At 48.9% G+C, this 14,982-nt stretch overlaps 1 protein-coding gene across 1 annotated transcript in view; it reads right to left on the bottom strand.

Annotated features, from left to right (window-relative positions):
- LOC119400572 (proline-rich protein 36) overlaps positions 1 to 14,982 on the bottom strand; it is a 342,207-nt gene that overhangs the window by 261,227 nt on the left and 65,998 nt on the right. Inside the window, exon 2 of the mRNA XM_037667633.2 lies at positions 10,520 to 12,203. Coding sequence (XP_037523561.1) covers positions 10,520 to 12,199 — 1,680 coding nt within the window. The 5' untranslated portion in view covers positions 12,200 to 12,203. The remainder of the gene's footprint in view (positions 1 to 10,519; positions 12,204 to 14,982) is intronic.

Raw genomic sequence — 14,982 nt, 5'->3', positions numbered from 1 at the left:
TTACCCTTTAAACGCCAGTGTTGACGAGCCTGGTAAGCCCACGATGGGCACACAGTTACTACACTTACAAAAACACGCCGATCAACCTAGTAACGCTTGGCTCAAAGCCCTAAAATACAGCATAGAAGTACTCGCTAATTTCTTCGCATGAAACCGATTCCCACAACGCGTGGAATCTGCCGAATTTTTTTTGTCGTTCAGGTGTGTACGCCCTCTTCGTTATTCGCTAAAAGAAGCGACATTCGATTTTTGTTACTGTTACCGTGCACACGGGTCTTGTCCGACACTGTTCGCGAGTGCTTCTGTACTGCTTAGTTGCTAATACGCTCGGGGGATGTTGAACAGAACCCGAGGCCTCCAAAAAGTTCACCAGCCGCATGCGATATTGAATCCGTACCTAATGATGCAGCTGATCAAACTAAAATCATGTTCCACTTGCTCAAAGACGGGCATTCTCGTACACTACAAAGTTTGACAAGTCAGACAGTATTAGCTGCTTATAATAAAACTATCGACAATGGGCAAAAAAGCATTAAAACTTATTCTTCATGCAAACATACCGATGTTTGGCTGACGCACGACGCTCCCTCTTTTCTAATGTAGAATGTTTTTACGAGTTCCCTTTGCAATGTTTTGTTCCCCCGCGAGCTCCCCTGGGCATGCTCATTATGTATAATGTCATGGGGTCGTGACGCCGACGAAGGCAGCAGTCGGCGTGTCGAAGATGGAACTCCTTTATTTGGCCGAACTTGTGGCCGGGAAAAGTCATATTACAGCAATACACACTGTACACATAGCGGTGAACAGAGCGTCGGCCGTCGATGAAACTGCTCAGCGGTAAGGCGTGTCGGCATTTATACATGCGGCATCGAACATTCGAGCCTTATCGCTGGTGGCCGCGTTAGTTCCAGAATGAACTCAACTGTTCGAGTTTGCGCGCTAAAGAAAGAAATAAGAAGATTCTGAAATAATCTGCAAGGTTCCCAGCCATTCGGGCGCGCTTTGGGCAAGACAGAGATTACACGTGTAACGGACCGGTTACATAAACATAGCAAAAAAAAGCGTGCTTGGCATTGCCCCCCTCTGAAAAAAAAAAGCATGGTCCCGATGCTTGTGACAGAACGGAGATGGGGGCGAAAACAAGTGTATACACAAATAAATTAGAATACCAAAGCAAAAAGCACAGTGCACAGGTTCGCTAACACGTAAAAAACGGCTTAAGGCGCACGACATGGACGTCTTCAGGTCGTGCGCGGCGCCGCTGAGAGTTCGTGATGCCATCCGGGATTACTTCGTAGTCTAGAGGGCCGAGGCGTCGAAGTACCCTGCACGATCCGAAGTATCGTCGAAGGAGCTTCTCACTAAGTCCCCGTCGGCGTATTGGCGTCCATACCCATACGCGGTCACCGGGTTGGTATTCCATGTGGCGTCGTCGAAGGCTGTAACGGTGGCTGTCGGTCATCTTTTGATTCTTGACGCGTTGGCGGGCGAGCTGTCGGGCTTCAGCGAACTGAAAGCAAACAGTGACGTCGAGGTTGTCTTCGTCGGGGACGTTGGGTAACATGGCGTCGAGCGTCGTTGCCGGGCTCCTTCCGTAGACCAATTTGTACGGCGCCAGCTGCGCCGTTTCTTGCACGGCCGTGTCGTATGCGAAGGTCACGTACGGAAGGATGGCATCCCAGGTCTGGCGTTCGACGGCGACGTACATGGCCAGCATGTCAGCGATGGTCTTATTAAGGCGCTCAGTGAGGCATGCCTGTAGCCACGAATTTCTTTCGGGCGGGTGGGGAATGGCACTTGCCGAACACCTTGATTATTTAAGGAAAACACCTATTTTAAATATTTATTTTACTGCGATAACAGTTATATGGACAGTCTCGGCTGATTTTTGCCGTCGTCGGCCGCCGTCATTCACCGTATATGTATATGTGTGTATATTGTAATGACGATAAGCGCCAACGTAGCTTGGGCCTGTGTCTCGGCTAGCGGGAAGAGGAGAAAGGCGAAGCAGAATAGAACAGCCGGCCTAGCGAACAGGCGTTGTGTCTATTTCTCTCGCCATTACAATGGCACAGTCGCCGAAAAAGAAGGGTTATGTACCTGCTACTTCGTCCATGGCAGCCGCCAAGGTACAGCCGCAGTAAGCGCGGGTTGTGGACGGCGTCCAGGCCCCCTCGGCACCTGCTCACCTGCCGCCAGTGCCACCACCGTTCAGGGACAGCGTCTAGGCCTCCCGACGACTCCGCACCGTTTCAACTACGCCGTGATACCTGTTCACGAGCAGGGACGCCGTCTACGCGTCCTTGACCATGAATTCATCCGCTCTGAGGACCGGGACCGCCGCGTACACCATGGACACCACCCATGGCTCCTCGGGCGCCTCAACTGACAACGGCGCGGAACTCTTGCTTGTCCTCACGGAACTCTGTCGTCAACACCGCCGCGTGACGTCGTTGAACTCCGGGTTCTTGCCTGCCGCTTCACCATCTTCGGCTGTTTGGGCAGTGCCGGTGTTCCGCGGCTTCCAGGACGACGTCTTCGGATGCGATGAGTCTATCAACCCACTCGGCACCCACCACGCCTGGTCGGACAATCAAAAATGGCTGATTGCCATCGACCACCTTCGCGATGCCGCCAAGGCATGGCATGCCTACGAAGGCGTCCGGCAGCGATCCTGGTCGGAGTGGTGTGCGAAGTTGACGAATCTCTTTCGCCCGATTTTTCATGCCGGTGACCCCCTGCCTACCGACCCACTGTCTACCGCGGATGGGAGCTGTGAGACGCACAATCCCGACGAAGCAGCTCGGGCCCCCACCCCCCTGCCCTCCCTCGGTGACCGAGATCGTGAAGGCCACTGCGCAGTTGTGCCCGTGGTAAACAACGTGCCCACTATCGAAGGTAGAGCTCATTTGGGGCGACACGTCGATGATTTATCAGTTCCCTCCAGCCCCATGACAGACTACAACACCAACCTGAAGCCACAGCAGTTGGCGATGCCACCTCCAAGCTCGACAGCACTTGGGCACGTGGAGGCGTTGGCCCCTGTCGTGCAGGACGAGACACGAATCCACGGACCTCTCCAGTCTACGAATGCCTCTAACAGCAAGGTCTACGCTGAACCGGTCCACAAAGTAGACCTCTCCAGTGATGCCAACAAGATCGGCCCTGACCAGTCTCAGCCATAAGTCCAAACGCAGCAGTTATTGGACGAGCGCGCGGACGCTCATCATTTCCTGAACGATGTCTCCTTAGAGGTGCCAATCCCGGTTGAGGTGACAGTCATCGATGACTTGTCCGGCCAGACCAAGTCTCCTGCTGGCAACACTGCTTTCGAGTGGGAGAGCTGAAATGCACGCCGCACATCAAGACCCGCCAGCTCGACTACCTCAAAGAGCACTACAGAGACAATGCTGCAAGATCGTGAGCTGCGTCGCAGCTCACCTCGGGAAATCCCGCACTCGCTGGCGCAGAAGCCTCGCTGTACACTTCGGTGCAACTCGAAGAACCGTGAAGAGTGCAAGCGATTCCAAGCAATCTGCCACTCGACACTTCCGCAATTTGCGCATCTTGTGTCTTCATCAGTTCCGCATGTTCTGCAATTTGCAGAACGGCGACGGGACAAAGGTCAGCACTTTGGGGTGACCCTGCGACCATGTCGAAGTAGTCAAGGCCGCCCGCCAGAACCGTCGCTAAAGAACTTTCAGGTGAAGTATCATCACGACCGGGAACTACGACCACAACGAAGCCGCCAATTTAGTCCGCCAGAGGAGAATGAGGCAACTTTCCAAGCAAAATCGCAGCGTGGCCGAGGACGACCGCCGCGGCACAGCCAATGTCGTCCAACAGAGCCATCATCGGCAAAGAGTAAAGTCAAGCCCCAGCGTCTACAGCGACAGAGCTAGCACCAACTACCACAGTGATCTTCGGCAGCTTTGCTCATTCGCAGTCATGGCCGAGTGTAATGACGATAAGCGCCAGCGTAGCTTGGGCCTGTGTCTCGGCTAGCGGGAAGAGGAGAAAGACGAAGTAGAACAGAACAGCTGGCCTAGCGAACAGGCGTTGTGTCTATTTCTCTCGTCATTACAATATATATATATATATATATATATATATATATATATATATATATATATATATATATATATATATAAAAGCCACAAAGAAAAATAATTCAGAAAAACTTTCCCACGCGGAATCGAACGGGCTACCTCTCGCTTTCCAGCCAGCGGCGTTAGGCGGTTACGCCATCAACAGTACCGTCTTTCAGCCTGCTAACAGCGGGCTATTTATGTACACCATTTCCTTCAGCATGCTTTCTCATTCGCCACATAGATGGCGCGATGTGCGCGCGTTGCGTAGAGTGCCTCGATGCGCACGCCCCCGCTTAGAGTGGTGTCAGCCTTTGAAAGGGCAGATGCCGCCTCCTCGGCCTTGGCGGCAGCGTGGCCGCCATTTTGAATCCCCCGCCTGGTCACTTGTGCGTTGCGCGCGTGCTGTTGTTGGGTCGGTGCTCGTTTCCCTCGTTTTATGCGCTCACTACCGTCACCATGGCCGGGTGTTGCGTACCGCAGTGCACCAATCATTCAGGAACGCTGTAGATCGTTTTCCAAGAGACCCGAAAAGAAGGTTTCTTTGGACAGTAAAAATCAAACGCGACAAGTGGCATTCGACGAACATCATCCATTTGTAGCTTAAGCTTCCAGATAGTATTTCGAATTGACATGCAGGCAAAACTTGTGCCGCCGTCAACCTTGCGTAAGAAATGGACATCCTGATTTCAGGTGTATGCTTAAAAGATTTTGGTTCACGTGTGTATGAATCCTGCATCTTACTTCGTAAACATTACTTACTGCGCTTGGTTGATACTGTATCTGCCTTGGATTTTTGCTTTCGCTATTTCTTTTATGTTATGTGAAGTGCATCATGCAATATATTATGCGTGTTTGTCTGCAGATGATATTCTTCTTTTTTTTCTCATAGTATTTATTTGTGAGATTTACGTCCCAGAACCACGATATGATTATGAGAGACGCCGTAGTGGAGGGCTCCGGAAATTCTGACCATCTGTTCTTTAACGTGCACCTAAATCCAAGTATACGGGCCTCTGGCGCTTTGCCTCCATGGAAGTGGGGCCGCTGCGGCCGGGATTTAATGCCGTGACCTTCGGGTCAGCAATCGAGCACCATAACCACTAGACAACCACCGCGGGTTATTGTTTTCTATATTCCTTTCCGCGGTTTAAGTACGCCTTCTGTGCTCGCTAATGTCCATGTACGTATGTGTGCAGGTAAATTTTTTTTTATTCTTCACTGTTTCTGCGTATCCAAGTTACCTGTTTGTCCTGTCTTAAATCATTACGCAGTTCTTGTTTTTTTTAACCATTCACGATCTCTGTGAAGCGACTAGTGGCAGTCCTCAGCAAATTCTGCCATGGAGCGCTTTATTTGTGTAATTGCTTCGTTAGCACAGCATCAATACGCACAAATAAATGACCTGTACACTGCATATTAATAGGGGGTTAACATTAACACCACACCTACAAATTCAGTACTTAAATTCTTTTAGCAAGCATTATTTATTTTTTTATTTATTTATAATATATGCCGTGAAGGCTCATACAGAAGTACGCATACGAACAGCACTCGCGAAGCGTCATTACAAAGAAGAAGCATGAAAACAAGACGACGACGGGGCAGCATTGTGTGCAGTAGACCCAGACCCCGCTGTGTCACTAAAAAATTGCAAGAAGCAAAGCCAAGTTGTACAATGAGCGCCTCATGAACAACCAGCTGATACAATAAAAACTCACAGGGTCATTTATGCATTAACTTAAGACGACTCGAAGGCGAGAGCCCTCTTCTCGAAGGCGAAAGCCATCGATGGATGTATTAATCCATCGACCGAAAGCTTTGCGCACCTGGCGAGGTTTTGCATTGCCTCCAGGATCGGAGGCACCTCACCTGGTTTTGCACTGCCTCCGCGTTCTGCCCACTTTTGTTTGACCAAGCTACGACGGTATACCTGTGTGCATTTAAAGCTGGAGTTGTTAGTCAGCGCCACTCGTTAACATAACGGCGAGTGTGGAACACTTTTTTTTTGCCTGCTGGCGTCATGCAGCACGTGAACTTTTTACGAGCTGGCAGCTGACGAATAATCCGTCACATACTACCTGAAGGCATCCCGTCTGCCAGAACGAGACCCTTGCCATGAATGAGTGAAAGGGGAACCTTAAGGACTCGTTTTTCCAAAATGCCCCTTTTTTCGTTTACTCAGAATATTGTGTCTTAGATTAGGCTTGCACGTACTAGCTACCTAAGGCAGCAATCATGGAGCTGCAGATGCTGACGTTCGTAAGTGCTGTTGCTGACCAAGTGAACCCGACATTTGCAGCAGTGTTCTAGAGCTTCGGCAAGCTGCACGAACACCGGATTCAGCTTCAGTCAGGAGCGAAACGTCCCACACTCAGCTTCCCGAAGCGCATCCTACGGAAAGAGAAGGCTGGAACTACGAAGCTAGCAGAAACTCGATGTCGTATCAGCTGTTAGTCGTCCAATTGTACTCCGGAGACGTGAGAAGATGAGTCAACTTCACAGAAATGAACCGCCCTATTCTCAGAGAATGGCATCATATTCCTTCCCTGAAGCACACTCTCGGACTTCTTCATATAGCTGAGGGATTCTCCAAACTCGATGCCAACTCGGGGTTTTGGAAATTTTTGCAATGTGACCATTCGCTCACCACTTACATCTCACCTTTTGGGCTTCAGCCGATTACGATTCGGAATTGCGTGAGCTTCTGAACAGTCCAGAAGTAGACGGCGTACATTTTGCAAAGCATGAACCGAGTTCTCTGTCACATGAACGATATTCTTCTGTGTGGTTTCATGCTTCACATCACCAAGGTTACTATTTGGGCCTGTTGGTTTGCCATTAGTGCATCATAATCGCAAGAAGTAGAAATGAAACGACGCGATTGGTTATAGAAGCCCATAATATCTCACAATTGAAAGATAGTTGCGTCAGTGAGGCTTCCACAGCATTGTCAGCAAAAGAAATTGCTTTTTTGAGTGGGTGCGCGCGTGTTTGACGTTGTTCCTTGAAAGATGCGCATTTATGTTCGTCAAGTATAAAAAGGGGAACACTGCTCCGAAATAAATTGTTGAAAGTTTGCGCCTTGTGTGTTACAACGTCTCTTCTTGAGTCCGTGTCATTTTTGCGCAACGTTATTCCCACTATTGCTTCACATGCTGTATTCGCAACGTGTGAAGCATAGGTCGGCAAAAAAGTTGGACCTCACTCAAACTCACTCATGAAATATATTTTTCTGTGAGGACTCACTCGGACTCAGACTCACAAAAAGTTTCCTCAACCGGACTCACTCAAACTCACTAATGTTTTCCTCAACCTGACTCACTCAGACTCAAACTCACCAAAATATTACTCACCCGGACTCACTCCGACTCAGACTAACGGCCCGATCTGAGTCTGAGTGAGCCTGAGTGAGTCGACTCATGAGTGAGTTTGCCAACCTGTGGTGTGAAGTGACACTGAACGACAGCGAGTGCATCCTCAATGTTCCTTGGACAGTGGCTCGACGAAGGTTAAGTACGACCCGACGAAAAGAAAATTGAAACCATGCTGCAAATTTAGAGTGCGAGAAACATGACCGAGCTGCAGAGAGTTCTTGGAATGGCAACATATCGCGCGAGATTCGTTCCCACTTTCTCTGGAATCCTGGTACCGCTCACGCTCCTGTAGTCGAAGAAGCAAGGATTTGCTCGGGGGGCGGGGGGGGGGGGCTCCACAAGAGGAGGCACTCAACAGGTGCAAGTCGGTGCTCTAATCTCGTTCTGTCCTTGGAGTTTACGACTTATCAAAGGAACAGTCATCACCACCGACGCATCATCCTTCGGTGGGGGCGTTATTCCGGCAAAAGCAAACGAATTGCAAGTTCCTGCCATCGCTGATGCCTCAACGTTACTCTCAGAAGCAGAAGCGTTACGCTCGAATTGAATTCCGTTGCGTTATTACCTTTCGCACAGTATGAAACTACTTTCCGAGCAACTTGTTTTGCTGAAAAAAGAGACTCTTGGTTTAGTCTAGGCATGTGACAAATTCGGCGAATATCTCATTCGCGAGCTGTCGAAGCTGCACACGGAGCCTATACCGTCTCTATTTGGAAGATCCTTGACTAATTGACGTCCGCATTACAGAAGCCAGGAATGAGAATGATGCAATGTCCACATGAGGTTGCGTACGTTTCAAGTGAGAAACTCTTAGCAACACTTTCGAGAGCGCCTCTACGAGACAATGAGTTAGTTGAAAGCGAGGAAGCTTTCCTCTGCTCTTTGAGAAACTCTGTTTCGATAAAGCAACATTATCTCTAGACATCTCAACAAACAGACGCTGTTTGTTCAGAACTTCGTCTGCTGTGCAAAAAAAGGCCTTCCAGGAGAGACTTACGACTCCGCCTAAAACCCTTCTGCGACCATCGACATCAGTAACTGTAGGGAACGATTTACTCCTTTACGCTTCTCTTGTCGTCGCCGATTCTTGCCGGAAGTCCTACGACACATGCATGAAGAACACTTTGGCAAAAGAAGGACACTTACTCGAGTGAGAGACTATGTCTGATGGCCCACCGTAGGAACTGAACATGAACGGCACTTATTCAGCGTCAATGCATACAGAAATTCACGGCTCAATCCAAGCAAAAATGGGCGGAACACTTGATATATATTATGTCGGGCAGCGCGAAATGCCCGAAGAAGTTCGCTTTCCCTCACAAAAGGGTACTTACCTGCGCGCATGTGGGAGGGCGAGTCTAGTCCAGCTGGTTCAGGAAAATTTTGTCGAGTTCGAGTGAGCCCTTGGAACACAATGCACTCTTTGAGGCAGTCTGAGTGAGCTCCAGTTTTTCTGCCGAGCTATGCGTACAGCTGCGTATGAAGATCGTGAGGCGCTAGATACAATGATGTCACATTTTCTCGCATATAAGCCGGCCCTGCATATAATCCCGCTTTCTCAACTACAAATCGCGGAAAAATAGAAAAATAGAAAACAGAAACGTACTGCCGTCAAGGCACGTTTTTTACGCTATCGGGAGTAGTGCCTAGAGCAACTTGCGCTGAAAACAAATAACGTCAATAAACATTGTTATCGAATCGTCCGATGTATCAAACTAATTCCGTTTTTTTTTTTTGCGTGATACATACAAGTTCAACTGTAGTTGAGAGCTAGTGACGAAGGAAAGAACCAAAGGAAGACACACGAGCGCTCTTACAATAAAATTTAATTCCTTGACCGATGAAAAGAAAAAAATCTCTCTAATACACGTGACGTTACCCTCGTAGCACCCGAGGGGCAAGATAACGAAACACAGCAAAACAACAAAGATAGCAACACAGGGCACTCGAACAAGATCAGATGACGATTTTGTTACAGCATGCGCAAGAATTTCAGTTCTTTGTCGGATAACCTTAGGGAAGTTTTTCTGACACACGAACTATCGTAATAGTCACTCTGCTTATTTTCAATTAATAATAGAGCGACCTCGCTTAACTGCAATGACTTTATCAATATTAGGCACACATGTGCGAATCTCGGCAATGAATCGCAAACCACCTGAGCGCCTCCTATTACTGCTTGACCGTGAACATTACGCTGCAAGAAGAATCACTCGATTACACGATGGAATTGGAAATTTGATTTCCTAGCGTTGTTGTGCCGATCAAAAGACACGAAGGACAAAGAGAGCAGGTCAAGTATGTGCGCACATTCTTTCCCGCTTCTTTTTGTCCTTGTTTCTTCGTGGATTTAGATCAGCGCAACCACACTAATCAACTATCCCAACTTGAAGCTTTCCTAGAAATATGATACTGAAAAGCATTGGTCGCCAATTAGGACAGCTCGAAGGAGCGCGATGATAGTATACATAGAAGTAATCGGTACCGTCAGGAATACGCTTTCTCTCTCAGATTTTTCGGAACACTTCAACGGCCATCCCGATGTATCAAACAAACTTTCACATCTACCACAGCCTTCCCACTAACAAAAGGAAAAGTTCCGAAGCAATGCTCATCTATTATTGCCGATATTGTTCTTCGTCTTTATCTAAGATTCTACAAAGGCCGGTTGCTAAGCGCCACATGATAACCGAAGAAATCAACTGGAAAATTCTTTGTCTTCAACAGATATTATGTAAGCGTGCTTGGCATTCATGTTACTGTAAACTTTGTATCATATACGTTTGATGCCACTTTGATGTGCTCATCGTACGGTTCTCGAAACGCCAGACTTCAGGCGTTCCTGTATGTATAGCGACATTGTTTAGTAGGCAGCAGCTTGTGCACTAGACGCAAGGACCACCTAATTATGTTTAGGAAGTCAACTTCTTCTATCGCCCATAATGGGAACATCGAGATCTTCTTATCTGAATGGCGGTGCCGGCTACGTGTGTTGCCCTGACAATATGAACACTCGATACTTAGATGACTCAACTACACGGGCGGAACACTTACGTGTGGACACGATGGGCCTCTGCACGACTGGTAGTCTTTTTCCGGTGGCAAAACGACTTCAGAAAGGAATTGAGACTCGGCAGGAACGGTGTCATCACGCGGTGACTCGACATCTAGACTCTTAGCGTCCGGTTTCGGGCCAGGCAGGTTTCCGAGTGATTTTTCGCCGTCTACTTTGCCGTGTTCGGGAACATTGGGAAATTCCTGTGTAGACCCTTGTGACCCTGGTGCATAAATGGGCACTTGCGGATGGCCAGGCTGTGTATTGTCTCGGCCTTGAGAAAAGCTTGGAGGTCGCTCTTCATGACCAGGGCGTTGGGTGCCGGCCGGGCTAGCTCCTTGAGGGTAACCGTTTGGTATCTGCTGGTAGCCTGGATAGTTCTGAGGTCCTTGTATATAGCCGGGGCCCGGAGGAGCATTTTTATTAGGATAAAGAGCGCGCTCAGGATTTGGCGCGCTGTCTTGACCAGGGTACCCTTGGTTTTGAGGTCCTTGAGGGGCACCCTGAGGGAACCTACCAGGATAACCGGGGAAAGGCTGAGGGAATGCGTTGGGGTATCCATTAAAGCCCCCACCATAGTTTGGAAACCCGACATTAGGAAAACCCGGGAACCCTCCACCATACGGTGTCTGCGGGCACGCACACTGGCACACGGGGCACCCCGGCGACGTTGGTCCCAAGGAAGAAGGCGTCACAGCAGGAGCAGCAGCTGCAATCGGCGGGACGATCTCCTTGTTCTTCTGTGGTAAATCAGGATATTGCTGAGGAGGAACAGGAGCCGAAGGAACGTTTTTCCCTAATGGAAGCGCGAGATCCGGAGTTTCCGATTGTCCATTCGCTGGCACTTGAACCAACGGTGGCGTCGCGCCCTCGGTAGGAGGTGGCGGCACGACATCAGGTTTGGCTTCAGTGGCCGCGGGTAGAGGGCTGTCGTAAATGTTGCTGGAAGTTTTTGCCGAATGTGGCTCCTCGCCTCCGATGTGCCCATTCACGGTACCAGATTTGAGAGGAGTGTGGTGCGGTAGGTCGGGGCGATTGCCTTTCAAAGGCGGTTCCTGATCGGTCACATCTGGGTACTGAGAAGGTGGACGATTGCTGAGTGTTGCTGTGCTTTCGGATATATCCGGGTACTTATCCAGCGGTGGTGATTTTGGCTCAAACGGCACATTGTTGGGCCCCTTGTCATCGAACTTTCCTTCTTGGCGAATTCCAGTTTCGGCCAAATCGGGATATTTTGGAGGAACAGGAGGCTTGATGACGGGAAAGTAAGCCGGTGAGATACCGGGACGATTGTCTAAAGCCGGTTTCCTAATAATAGGCTCACCAGGTAGGGGCAGTTGGTCCTGAGGATTATGAGTGGTGTCGGCGTGGGCCTTACTTAGTTCAGGTGATGCCGTTTGGTGGTAACTGTGGTGCGAGTGCTTTGCCCCATGGTGTGGATGCTTTGATTGGTGATGGTCGTTTGAGGGACGTTTCTCTTCGGACGATGTGCTCTTGTCCAGATCGTCAGGAGAACTGGAGTAAACTATCCCATCAGGTCCAAGAAACGCGAAGCGCCGTCCAGCTATTCCAGAAGGCCGCACTCTTCCCAGTGTCCCAGGCCTGCCGGCTCTCACAGCGTGAAGGCCAATGATTCCGATGCACATAAGTGCTGTTGCCAAAACGACGACGTTGTTCATAGTTCTGCAAAAACCAGATTATAGAAGAGGGCACAAATTAACACAGCTCAGTTACGTAAGACTCTAGCGCTGGACGGAAGCAATAATTTCAAGTGTAAATACGTTGAACAAATCTAACTTTGGCAGTTTGAAATTGCGATGGCGGTGGTAGTTAAGGAGTATGAACAAAAATTTTGTTTCTTGCTCTTGTTCTTGCAATGAGAGGCTAATAGCCATCCTTTCTGGTCCGCAAGCTCCATTCACTCGAGCGCGTGGCGCTTATTATTTCAGACTTCACAGCGCCCACTCGCAGTTTCGGTTCCAGAAAGCACCGTGAGAGGTGCCGCCACAATGTTTTTAGAAAGCACACCTGGCTACGTGACAACACAAAACAATCACGCGACGCAAGCGACATGTGTGCGGGAGTGGTGCGTTGAGAACAGCAGGATAGTTCTGACGCAAGGAGCATGGCAGTAAACACAGTCTGTGACGTAGGCGGTTGCTGCATACATCAAAATCAAGTTGATACCGATGTAGCGACAAGTTCCGTTTTGGGCCCAGTTGCACGGCAGCGCGTTCAGATAAATGTTAATGGTATTTGCACTTGCAATTGCTGTTTGTGGATGATGTGTTTGTCCACACAAATAATTGCGCAGACAGACAGACAGACATAGGCAGACAGCCATCCGGCCAGACAGACAAACAGACGGACACAAAGACTGACACCACAGCGAGCCAACCAGGCACAGACAGAAAGGCAGACAGACCGACAGCCAGAATGACGGGGACAGACACAGATAGACAGAGACAGACAGACAGACACAGACAAACAAACCGACAGACACAGCCAGCCAGCCAGGCACAGAGACACACAGACAGACACACAGACAGGCAGACAGGCACAGACAGACAAACAGCCAGACAGACACAGACACAAACCGACAAACAGACAGCCAGACAGACTAACAGAATGACAGACAGGCACAGACAGACAGCCGGCAAGGCTGGCAGGCAATGAAGTTTAGTTGATCTTGAGGAGCTTACGTGCATTAAAATTTTTTACAGCGAAAGCTGTTATGAGATCATTTCACCGGCCGTTTGTGGCGCCTTAGTTGTCCGCCGCCGCCGCCGGAGTCCGTAACCAGTATCGCTCGAAATAAGAAAAAAAAAACGAAATAAGAAAAAATTCCAGGATGGAGCGAGGTTCGAACCTGGGCCCTCTGCGTGGGAGCCCAGTATTCAACCTCTGAGCCATGCCGGTGCTTGAAACAGCTTTGCAAAAAGGTCCTATACAGGCTTCATGTCGGGAAGGAACCACATTAGCATATGCAATATAGCGTGGTAGAAGAGTAAAATAAGCACCAAGCGTCGCACAACGCGAATTTTGTAACCAGGCGTCACACAATGCGAACTGCGCAACGAGTAGGTTGTTGAATGCTTCCAACCCATTAAAAAGGGCTCTGCCATAATTCTTCATCGTCATCAGGCACAGCATCAACAAAGTGCGCATAATGCCTTACATGCGTTTAGCAGGTACCAACGCTCTCCGTAGAATGACGAAAAATGGCACAGTGCCTGCTGCCCTACTTCTAAAAAATTACAGTGATTTATAGCGTAATGGGTTCATCGCAAGTGCACTTGTATTGGTTGCCAAGGAAGCCCATAAGCGCGTGATTCCTTGGGGTCTCAGTAAAGTTCTTCGCCCCCCCTCCCCGTCTCTCTCCCACGTTAACGTATGTCATACAGCATGACGGGAGAGGGAAATAGCAACCGGGCGTCACCCAATGCAAATTACATAACTGGTGGGCCGTTTAAAGATTCCAACCCATTATAAAGGGCTGAGCCATAATTCTTCATCGTCATCAGTCGTCGCGTCAACAAAGTGCACATAATGCCTTATAGACGTGTAGCTGGTGCCTCGCTACGAATAATGGCTTAGTAGGTGCTTCCCAACTTCACAAAAATTGTGATTTATGGCGTAGTGGGTACCTTTCTAGTGCACTCGTATTGTCGCCCCAAGAGAGCTTAACGGGCTCTAGAAACGCCGCTCTTCCAGCTTTCGCTGTGACTGTGCTGCGGTTTCAGCGCAGGCCTGGCGTTTTTTTCACCCCGCTAATGTTATCATGATCACGTTATGAAAGCTGCACTATTCCTAACTCCCCGATGGTATGTAATGAAGGCGCGAAGCGGCTCACCCACTGTTCATATTGAAACGTGAGGAATTAGGCGCCAACGAGAAAAACACATTACGTGACACAAACAGACGTTTACTGCCAACTGATCAGTTCTTAGTAAACGCCGCCGTGTCACTTCCTTTTTTGTCTCGTTGGCTCCTTATTCCTTTCGTTAATATGCACAAACTACCCCAAGAATAAGTTTGCTTCACACTGAAAATAGCTCAGCAGCACTCTAGAGTCGCTTAATTATGACACCTGGTCATTTACTGAAGTAGTAAGCGCAATTAGACGCTGCACTTAAAACGGAATCAATTGATATCAGTTTAAAACAGGGAATCAATCGGCTTAATGAGAAATGTCACGCACTGTAACAAAACATCTAGAGCAATATATATGAGAGACGAAAAATTGTTGAACAAGAAATGTCGCTGGAGCCAACATTTCCAGAGGTGGCCATGTTTTTATGAAGACAGTAACTTAATTTGACACTGCCCTCCCCTGACAAGGACAACCATATTGCTCGAAACGATGGCTTCAAAGATTGTCTTCACTTCAAGCCGCCACTTTCGTCCTCTGAGCTTGTCTTGGTTTGATATTTGATCGGTAAAAATAACTAAGCAACAAACT

This window comes from Rhipicephalus sanguineus, chromosome 7 (assembly GCF_013339695.2).
Source record: "Rhipicephalus sanguineus isolate Rsan-2018 chromosome 7, BIME_Rsan_1.4, whole genome shotgun sequence".
NCBI lineage: Eukaryota > Metazoa > Arthropoda > Arachnida > Ixodida > Ixodidae > Rhipicephalus > Rhipicephalus sanguineus.
Note: the sequence above shows the minus strand (reverse complement) of the source record. Positions and strands in the feature narration are given on the sequence as shown.